Source organism: Microtus ochrogaster, linkage group LG9 (genome assembly GCF_000317375.1).
Source record: "Microtus ochrogaster isolate Prairie Vole_2 linkage group LG9, MicOch1.0, whole genome shotgun sequence".
NCBI lineage: Eukaryota > Metazoa > Chordata > Mammalia > Rodentia > Cricetidae > Microtus > Microtus ochrogaster.
The window spans coordinates 13,888,098-13,899,305 of record NC_022034.1 but is presented as its reverse complement, the minus strand read 5'-3'; the positions used below and the strand labels follow the sequence as shown (position 1 = coordinate 13,899,305).

General features: G+C 43.1%; 1 protein-coding gene across 1 annotated transcript in view; it reads right to left on the bottom strand.

Annotated features, from left to right (window-relative positions):
* Tfb1m (transcription factor B1, mitochondrial) overlaps positions 1-2,918 on the bottom strand; it is a 38,474-nt gene extending 35,556 nt beyond the window's left edge. Inside the window, exons 1-2 of the mRNA XM_005363412.1 lie at positions 2,738-2,918; positions 114-265 (exon numbers count right to left, since the gene is read on the bottom strand). Of these exons, the coding sequence (XP_005363469.1) occupies positions 114-265; positions 2,738-2,870 (285 nt within the window). The 5' untranslated portion in view covers positions 2,871-2,918. The remainder of the gene's footprint in view (positions 1-113; positions 266-2,737) is intronic.
* Between the last annotated feature and the right edge of the window lie 8,290 nt (positions 2,919-11,208).

Sequence of the window (11,208 nt, the reverse complement as noted above, 5' to 3'; positions counted from 1 at the left end):
ACTCAGTCTTGAGAACTGCCTGCAGAGGCTTCGGTCAACTCGGGGACTTTAGATCATGGCCTAAGATTTGACTCAGTCTTGCTTGCTAAAAAAGACACTTTAAGTCATCTCACCTGTAATCCTGGAATAAATCGAGTGTCCTTTTCAACCACCAGAAGTTCAGCAACATTGGCATTGAGAATGGATCTTGTGATTCCCCCAGGCCCGGGGCCCACTTCATAAACATAAACATCTTCTAGACTGCCAGCTTTCCTTACGATTTTGTCTAAAAAGAAAAGAGTTCACTTTATTATCACGGCAACTTTCCTAAGAATATCCAACAGTTACTATTAATTATTTAGCTCTCACTCTGAACCAACACATAATATTCTACATCACTGTACTGCACCAGTATTCTGACAATACTGCATTTTCTTTCTCCACCTAACCAATCAGTTCCTAAGACTGGCTAGATGACCAGGCGGCACTTCACTATAGCCCTGCGACATCAAATAGCTGATTATTTTCACATTCATCCTCCCATTGTCATCAGCAAAAATCCAAAAGGAGGATGCAGACATCCCTGTTTTCCCCCAGAGTTATTTGGAGGTCAGGATGGCAATCATAACCAATGTCGACTAGACTCTGAAATTTGAATTCTTGATCGTTTCCGGAAAAAGGTTTGGATTTACAACTTGAAATTTTAAGGCCTGCAACACACATGTTGAGAAGAAACTACTATTGCTTCAGTTTGTCAGTTAGCAGAAGCTAATTCATCACAGGACAGAGTAGACTTAGGGTTCACTGCAACTCATCACTCTGTGAAACACAATGGAGCGCCCTGACACTGGAAATATTACCACTGAAAACACGCCACTGCATACGGACACTGCACAGCTCCAGGATGGATACTGATGATCAATTTAGGTAAACTTAAAAGCAAACTGTTGCTTACCCACTACCAAATAAGTCCAGAAAGGGAATCAGCACCCCCCCTCCCCCAAACCGGCTGTTCTGGGTGACATATTCACATTCTCTGACAATTCTATTATCATTTATCTGAACTATACATCAAACATCATGAAGAAAAGCAAATGGCAGAGAGGAATTCCACCCCAGGTGTGGCTTCCAAAACCAATCCTTGTTTTGTTACAGATTACCAATTGTTCTCTCAAAGAGATGGAGAATAATTTATTTAGAGGGAGAACTACGAACTTCATATTCTGTTTTAAAACGGGAAAGCGGCAACAGGTGGGGTGGTGGTTTCATTCCTAAGCCCCACAGGAACAGTTAAATACACCCAGATGCCAAAGATGCAGCGTCAAATCCCTAAGTCTGAGTTGAGTTTCAAACTCGCTCCACCCGAGCTCACCAGAACAAGTACCTTTATCTCCTTTCACTTCGGTTCCCACAAAAAGGAGTGGATAAAAGGAACCCTAGAACCTGGAACTTACTGCGGGGGAGGCACGAGAGAGAACGCAAATTAAATGGCTGGGGGAGTAATCAATCTGACAGAGGCTTGGGGTCCCTATGGAGCAGCCATTAACTGAGTGAGCACGGTGGCACGTGCTTATGATTTCAGCATTTGGCAGGTGAGGGCAAGATGATTAGCAAGGCAAAGTCACGTGCTGCAGCTTAGCCACAGGAGGCTGTCTTAAAAAACAAAAAACAAAACAAAACAACAACAACAACAAAAAAAAACACCAAACCAAGCTGTATTTCAGCAGAGAATGGTGCTTTCTATTTACTATTTGCTCATGGCTGGGAGAGGATAGTATTAGCTATCGCTGGAACCAAAGAATCTAACAGAGGGTGATCTTAGGTTCTTGTTGACCTTTTAATGAAATATAGGCTGAGAAAACTTAAGGGGGTTAACTGTTTTGCCTACATTAATTTAATATTGTTACAGGCAGAAGAAAGGCTCCAAGTTCGAGAAACAAACTACTCATTTATGCCTTGTGGTCCATGCATCATGTAATCAAAATTGATTGTTTTTTTGGGGGGGTGTCCCTTTTAAACGTAGTAAGAGGGGTAAAATCTTAGTACTCCGTCAATTAGTGCCCTTATTTGCAACCACATTCTCACAATCACACCTTGCAGAAAGCATCACTAACATGTGGAGGTAGGGAAATCAACAAACACCTGTGAAAACTCAAAACTTGGGTGTCAGACTGGTGACCTTCACCCTATGTAAATTTCACCGTATAAAAGTGACTTTTAAGAGGCACGAAGAGGTCAATTTACTAAACTGCAAACTCAAGGCTGTTGCAGTATTATAGTCAAGCTTTGGCACAAGGTAGCTGTTCGCACAGTATGCATTTACAGGGAGAACATCCATTCCCTAGAGGGAGTCTTAGACTCAAGAAGTGAACATGTATCCTATTCACTATTTCGGATTACGGTTTTGAAATAGGGTCTCTCTGTCTCTAACTGGCGGCAATCCTCCTGCCTCTGTTCCGCAAGTGCTGAGAAACTACCTGGCGCACGCTAATGACGGACAGATTGGGAACAGGGTAAAGAGAAACACTAAATTAAATCCCGCTAAGTATAAAGAGCGCGGGAAGCAACTCCGACAGGTAGAGCTGACCACCGCGGAGTGTCGCCTCGGCCCGAGGTTTCACGTCGCGCTCCCGGGCTCCAGGAGCAGCGAGCTCCGAGAGGTCGGGGGAGCGCTTGACTGATAGCAGCCCGTCCAGCCCGGCTCCATCACCCGCCCGCGTCCCTCGGGAACCCCCGGGCGAACTGACGACTCCGCCACCTGTCAGCCTCAAGTCCAGGAGGAAATTCTGGGAGAGCTGCTTCACCGCTCGCAGTCCGAACAACTTAATGATCTCCCGAATGGTGGGCAACGGGGGAAGGCGGAAAGAGCCGAGTTTCCCCGCTGAAGCCATAAGGCCGACACGCGCAGGCCGGGCCCCCGCGCCGCGGCTTGAAGGTTCCACCCCGAGGGGAAGGCGGGGCCTGGAGACGATGGCTCGCCTCCGAGGCCGTTTTATTGGTTGGAGAAATCTACCGGAAATGACGAGTACTAACAGGAAGTCTGTCAGTACCGGGAGACTACAACCGAGTCCGGCAGAGAGCAGTGCAGGCTGGGTGCGGAGAGGGGTGGAGTCTGAGGGTGGACGTGTCTGGTGGGCGTGGCCTTGTAGCCCTGCCTCTGGGAGGCTCCATAGGCCTTTCAAGGGAAAGATGGTGAATTGTTTCCTGTTGGCAGTTTTTTCCCGCCACAGGCTAGATATTTTTATTTGCTCGCGCCTCTTCTCTCAACCTCAGTGTTTTCTTCTATTAAGTAGCTCAAAATGTGAGTGCCTCATAGAGTGGCCACCCTGTGTATGATGCATGGCATGGCGTGAGGGCAGCCTGCTGTCAGCTGCAGCCAGTTACCATAGCAATGATTTGTCAGCTGAAGGAGTTTCACCTGGGTACCTGATCTCATCCAGGTTTGTGGGGAGCGCTAGTCACTAGAATTCCGACTCTTCTGACCCACCAAGCTGAGGAGAGACCTCACCTTTTAAAAAATTAGTGTGTATTAATTTTACAAAGTTATGGGCTTGTTTGTGACTTTTCCCACGTATGCCCATAACATACCGTGATCATACTTACTCCCTCTATAACCATCAGTTTTTCCCCCGCTCCATTGTCTTGTCCACTCATAATAGTTCTTTTACTTCCAACTTTTTCCCCCTCCTATATGTAGTAGGAAAAAATATCTTGCATTATTCTTGTCTGAATTTGGCTTATTTTCCTGAAGATGTTAACTTGCATCCAGCCATAGCATGCCTCAGAATTTAGAGACCTATAGGCTCTTTGAATAGGTAAGCCAGCTGAAAACCGAATTTAGGAATTAAACTTGAACAAACAGCTGAATGTCTACCAGATAATAGCATCCCAGCTTTAATCAATAGCAGGAGACCAACTAACACAAGTAAAGCAAAACACCTGGCTATAATCAACTAGATTGTCTCTAGATCACTTTTCTTTTCTTGTCATAAACAACGCCTGACATTTTGTGGTCAGGGTTCTTTGAAAGAATTCCAAGGGCTGTCTAGTTGTACAATCGTGAATAAAAACCATTTTGGATCTTTAGATATGCCATAATTTTGTCTCTTGACTTAAGAACTTTTAACTTTGCGAAGTATTTGATATTATTTGTTGGTACTGTTGTATATTCCTTAAAAATTTTTTTCTCAGTAGTAGCTTTGTGAAACAGGACACATATTGCTAACCTCAGTTTAAGGCAGGTTCGAGAAAGCCTGGTGAGGCCAGGAAGATTCACAAACCTAGAAGATCAGGGATTCCAGGTGTGGTTTACATGTATGGTGGCTGCCGGTTTTTAAGCAATGCCTGCACAGTCAGCTTCAGGACCACTCTGTGTTTAGCCTTTGGAGAGTTTCTAAGGCTCTTTTGTGCTGCAGGCTCTGCAGTATTTGGAAAATGAATCACAAAGGGATGGCATATAAAAAACCTCAACTCCAGAAGTGTCTGACTTCCCAACAGAATGCTTTAGAATCATTCTCCCAATTGTTATAATATCCCAAGTGGATAGATTTTATTAAGACATAGGTTAAAGGTGAGACAGAATTGCTCTGCAGCTTCTCCACACTTCCAAGCAGAAATGGAAGGCTTTCTCATTTGGTGGAAAAGGCAACGGGGAAAGACCATTCGGTGCTTACATCCAAGTACAGAGGGAAGACAAATTAGACTTCTGTCCTCTCTGACATCTGGGGAAACAGGAAAGACATGGAAACTTCCGATCTTTTTCATGCGTGGGAGAGTTTTACTCCCTTAGCTCTGCTTCCACTCTCAAGATGCGTTGGTTACAACCGACTCACATGCTGTTTACGTTTCTGGTAGTTACCTAAAAAAGAGGAGAAAAGCTGCTAGGAACCAAACCACTGTGGGCCTGATGAAGAAGTGGAAAGTCCATGCACCCACTTCTGCTGTTGCTAGATCAGCAGGAACAAGGGGATGACTGGCAATACCTCCTTACTTTAGAAAACAAGGACATGGCAGGAGTTACCCAAAGCGTCGTGAAAAACCTAAATATTTGATTCAGTGATCTATTCCCCATTAAACACTATACCTAGAAGGCATACATTCAGTTTATTTTTTTAAAATTCTGTGTTCCTGTGGTAATGAGATTGTTATCTCTGTCCAACTGTGAAGAAATACTGGCAAGTACAGTCACTTGTCCTACCCAGAGCCACACAGCAATGTATCTAGAGAAGACAACCTGAGGTGTCCCGGTTCCAAGTTTCGTGGCCACAACTTTCAAGCGCTGTATCAACTGAAATTATTTTAAGTTGGAGAGGGAGGGGGAGGGGGAGTGGGAGGGAAATGTGAGGAGGTGGAAATTTTTAATAAATAATTAAATAGAAAGAAAACAAAAAAATCCCACTGTGCCCCAAAAAATTATTTTAAGTTAATTAACATGTTCATTTTATGCTATTTGAATATATAGAAATATGAATCTAGGTATAGCTTTAAATCTACAGTTTTCATATGACTGCTTAAAACACAATATAAACATATACAAACCTACAAAATAACTGTGCATAGCTTTATTACTTTATAACAAAGAATGTTGTAGAAATCACTACTCTTTATGTTGTCTGGATTCTTTTATTTCCAGTTCAACTCATTCGTACTACAGTATACCATATATAGTAAAATATTCTTTTAAGTTTTCTGGATTAAAACAAATCTGCTTAAAATCTGTTTCTTTATCACCCGGGAGAACATGGGAGGCACATATTGTGTCGGTTTCTGCTTTCATTAGCTTGGGAAACAACTGAAGTTGAATTATTTGGCACTAAGGCTGTCAGAAATACACATGCTGTATGTCAGTCATAAGAAGGATGTTCAGATGACCTAAGATTTATCATATGAACGTTTTAAAGTAGTGATTTTAACCTAAAAAAATCACATAATCACAAACAGCATTTTCGATTCCTGAGAATTTGTCCCCAGATCTAACTAGGGACTCCACCACACCGTCTTCAGTAATCTTCATTTGTGTGGTGATGGCCCAGTTACAAATCTCTGTCCCAGGCCACTTCATCAGCTCTCATTTAAATCCTTTGTTAAGTTTCCCAAAGACATCCAGTTTTTGCCCCCTTGCTATTAAGTGCTGGAGTTGAATCTAGAATTCAAATCTTTTGATTTTTTTCTCTTTTTATTAACCTCACATTAAATAATTATTGAGTAAAATAAAAAAATCTGTCTTTGGAAAGTCTTCCAAGTTTTTAATAATTCTTGAGTTCTAGTTTTTAGCATCATAAATATCTGATCTTAAGCCTTTGAATTTCAGAAAATTATGCATAGCTCTCTGCAAAAGCCTGTGAAATCAGCAGGGGGTGTTTTAGTAGTATATTATCCCTTAAAAGAGAGCGATGCAGTTTCATCAGTTTTGAAGCTTTGAAGTAGCTGCTTCATCTAGATACAGATTTTAATATGCTAAAATATTATAATTAAAACAGAAGTCGCTAGCCCCACCTATCTGTGAAAAGGAAGCCCTACAAGTGATTCATACTAAAGCATAATGTGGACTTGTGATTTGCATGAATCCCAGAATAGCAATATAGGAAACTTATTATTTTAGTTATCTATTTTAATGAAAATGCATGTGACTTTATTGATATTGGTAATTTAGTGTCTGTGGGAAAAATGCTAATTTTAGCAGATTGTCATTTTGTAGTTCCCTAGAAGATACTTGAAAGCCGCAAAGACCCATATCTTCCTGTCACGTGGGAATTTTCAGAGAAAATTAAATGCGATTTGGAATTACCAAATTGGACTTTATAAAAATGTCTATTTTGGTATGTGAAGTGCCCTTTTCGGATAGTATTTTATTATTCTATAATATGACTCAATGCTCTGGGTAAACATTAAGGGCTAGACTTACCACACATTGAATTTAAAAAAAAAATGGCAGTTTGATGCCCATTGTCCTCAAAGGGAGCTCGTGTCCTACCACGAGGGAAGAAGAAATATGATACCGAGGGGGCGGGGGATAGCAAGCAGGGCATCCTCGGTGAGTAGCACAGGCTCTTTGCCCGAGGGACTAGTGCCACAGGACACTGTTTGCAAAAAGATGGTGTTTATCCCTATTCCAGGCAGTATTTGGAAGCTTGCTTATTGACCTCGAAGATCTGTGAAATATTGTCACGTAGCCTAACAAAGGATGAAAGTGGGCAGCCCTTTTAACTAAGGATGACTAGGAAGACTCGGAGAACACGAGCAGCTTGTTTTTCTCACAGCAAAGAAAATCTTATATGGATGAACAATAAACCAGCAACTGATACAGGCATTGTAAGGATCAGTCTTTCTTATCCTTGAAACTCAACATTTCATTGACAAAAATCTTAGGAACGAATAAAATGATGAACATGAATGCATTGGCAATAAAGATGTACGTACCGTCTCTTTGAAATGTGATATGGAGGCCATTGCTGCATGACTAGGAGTCTGGGTTCACTAGTTCAGCTCCTGCTCCCTATCTGGGAGGGATATGTGAGCAGGCTAGGGAATAAGACCACATCTATTCCTTTATCTCTGTCTCAGGTTCCTTATTCTTGCTCTTTCTACCTCTATATTCAGACCAAAATGTGTGTATTACACCTTAGGTTAACTCAGTACCCGCTGGGAAACCACTGACTTTTTTCCCATCCAACTAACGAGTGGTAGGTATAGGTGGAAAAAGGATGGGGACCTTTGCTTGACTTAATTCTTTAAAATTACATTGCGTGTGTGCATGTATATGTGTGTGTGTGTGTGTGTATGTAAGTAAGTATATGTGCACATGTGTAAGTGTGTCCATGCCTGTGTATGTGTGTGTATGCATGTTTATGTCTATAGGTGCATGCATGTGTGTGTGCATGCCCACACATACTTTTGTGTGTTCATGCCGTGGCACACATGTGGACATCATGGACAACTTGTAGGGGTCTGTTGGAATGAAGTAAGATTGTCAGGCTGGGTGGCAAGTGCCTTAACCTGCTGAGCTCAGCTTTGAGCCAGAGGCACAGAGCTTTCTGATGTGCGCTTTGGTCCACTGGGGGTCAGGACTTTGGGACTGCTGGTGGACTGTCCATATTACTCCGCCCTGCTACACTTTCTTTTCCTTGATTATCCCCAAATCATCACTCTCTTCACCGGTCTCCTCTGTCCAATTTGAGCCATCCTTTTCGTATTGAATTTCAGTTGCTTGGGTAAATAACATAGAAAACACGTTCTGTTGGCAGAGTTACCCATCAGCTGGCTGAAGGAGGGGTCTCCTTTTGCTTGTGCTAACTGAACTCATGGGTAGTCAAGGAGAAGCTTTCCAATGCTTGTCTCTGGCAGCTGTTCCCCACCTTCACCCCCACCCCCAGAGGTAGACAGAGAACAGCAGCAGAACACTAGGTGCCCTCTAGTGTTGTAGTTCGTTCAGGCCTTGGGTGTTGTGTCAGCTGGTGCCCTGAGAGTTAGGGTCCTCCTGTGGACCTAGGCTTCCTCATTCCCTTCTTGTCACTGATGTCACAGCTTCCAGGCAGGTTTAGGTATTGGGAATCTCTCGGTCATCAGCAATGCCTGTGAAGTTGGGAGTCCTTGGTTCTTTTTTGTTTTGTTTTTTGAGATAGGGTTTGTCTGTGTAGCTTTGGTGCCTGTCCTGGAACTAGCTCTTATAAACCAGGCTGGCCTTGAACTCACAGAGATCTGCCTACCTCAGCCTCCCAAGTGCTGGGATTAAAGGCTTGCACCACTGCCACCCAGCGAGTCCTTAGTTCTTAATAACAGCTAGTATTACAGCTCTTCTTCCCGGGCCTCACATTTGACAGCCGTCTGGAACTTCTCTGATGCCCCCACCCCTGCCCCCGCTCCTACAGTTTGTCTTCTCTGGCTCTTTGCAGCCTCTATCCTTCAACCTCAGCTTTCCAGCCTCTCTTGGCATCTCTCTCCTTCCTCTTCTTTTCTTTCCCACCTGCCCTAGGTCCTCTTGAGCAATTGTCATTTGTTTCCTCTATAGCTGTCATAATGCTGGGCTACCTACTTTCACAGCCTGGCCTGCTGACTACTCAACTGTCCAACTATTGCTCAGCTGCCTCTGCTTATCATGACTAAGAAGCAAAACAAGGCCATTGGAGAGAAGTTTCCTATTAGTCCTGACCCTACAATCCAAGGAGAGGCAACAAACTTGTGCCTCTCAGATAGCTCTCTTAGTGAGCCTGGAAACCTGCTTTGACATCACTCCCCTCCCCAGAGGTGTTTGGATGCATCATAGACATTTTTAACTGGTCCAATCACAGCCTTGACTTTTAGCACTAACTTTCAGCATGGTCAGAGTGTGCTTGTTTACAGATAAGGAAACTGAAGTCCTGAGAAACTGAGCGTCCAAGTTCACATAACTATTGGCGGAGGAGGTTGAACTTGGGTGATCGGCCCTCAGGGTTCATCCATTTCAATTTCATCCTGGGCTGACTCACAAGGACTTTTGGAAGCCGTCTGTTCTCCAAATGGCAGTAACAACTCTACGTCTTTCCCCACTGATTTGCCAACTTCTCTTGCTGTCTGCATCATATGATTTCTTAGTCCGATATTCTTTCCTCTTGGAATGCTTACTCCTCTCTTTGAAACTTTGTCTCTGCATAAACTTTCCCACACAGCAAGCCATCCTCAAATTGGGGAGCCCATCTGTCCCCTCAACCCCTGCATCCCTGCATATTTATTAGCAACTCCTAAAATTCTGCTAAAACATCCTCCATTCTGGTGCCTGACTCTTACTGCTGCCGACATCACTGCTTACATTTCTGCAACAGATTCCATCTTCTTGTTCTGCAATCCGTTTATTCAATGGCGAAACAACGCTAAATGCATCAACTAAACCACCCACCTACCTGGGGCCTCCCATTGCATTTAAAGTAAGAATCTAGTCCATTGCTAAGGCCTAAAAAGCCCCCATCTCATCTCATTAGATCCACCTCCTCCATAAGCTCTGGCCTTGCTGCTTTTCTGCACATTTTCAAGCACACCAAGCTCTCCTCCTCCTCTCTCTTCTTGCATCAGGCAGTGTTCTCTGCCTAGAATCATCACCTCCCACTTCTCAGCTGGCTGGTGTTCTCTCTCTCTCTCTCTCTCTCTCTCTCTCTCTCTCTCTCTCTCTCTTCCTCCTCCCCCAGCCACAAACCTTGCCGCTTCATATGTAACTCTTCTGAACAAACTGTAAAAAGAGAGATATTTAATTGACCTCTAACCTCTGATGAATTTCCCCTAAGCGTTGGCATTTATTTATTTATTTATTTATTTATTTTTAAAAAGCTTGATTCTAAGTATCACATCCACACATTTTCTCTAAAGGTTCCACTTTGATAGAACCTCACAGTTCCTTCAGTTCCTTTGTATATATGTCTCTGCTAACTGATCCACCAAGAAATAACATTACCCAACCATCACAAAGAATTCTGAGCTTGTAGAGCAGAAGGAAGGTCATGGAATGCCTCCACAGTCCACGTTTTAAGTCCATGGATGCTGGTCTAAGGAAGATGCCTAGGGAGTCCCAATAGCAATTCAATGTGGATACCAATGAGAAGTAGACAGAGAGGCTAGGCACATCTGATTCTGGAAGACGTGACTGTGTTCTGGTTCAATGTTTTAATAATTTGGATCATTTTGACACATCCAGGATAAACATCAGGCGGTGCTCTTTCTGCCTAGGGACCATCTCTTCTGTGACTCCACCTCTGCCCTTGCTTGCATCCTTAGCACTACTCCCCTGTAATGGTTGAGACATTATTTTTCTTACTTTTATTTTTTTTCAACGTATATCTGTTTTCTCTACTGAAATGTAAGCTCCTTGAAAACAGGATAACATGTTTTTCTACAGTTGTGAGTTGACTATTCGCACGATTTAGAACAACCGCTCAGTGAAGTAGAATAATGGAGCTGCTGGTGAGGATAACATATTACTTACGTTCCTTAAACTAGGTACCTAAAGTTTTTCTGTTGTGCAAAGTAATGTCTCCTCCCTTCACACAATCACATCCTAATCTGAAACACAGGGATGTTGGGTGACACGCATAGCAACGTGGAGTTTGGCTTATTCATCGAGCTTAGGCTGTCTACTGATATTTTCTTCTGTTTTTCCCAATTAGCATACAAGGTAATGTGTTTCATCACAGCCTTTTCATACCTACTATGTTCATGTGGAACCTGCTCTTTCACCCGCATCTCTCCCAATGGCCCCTCCTCCCC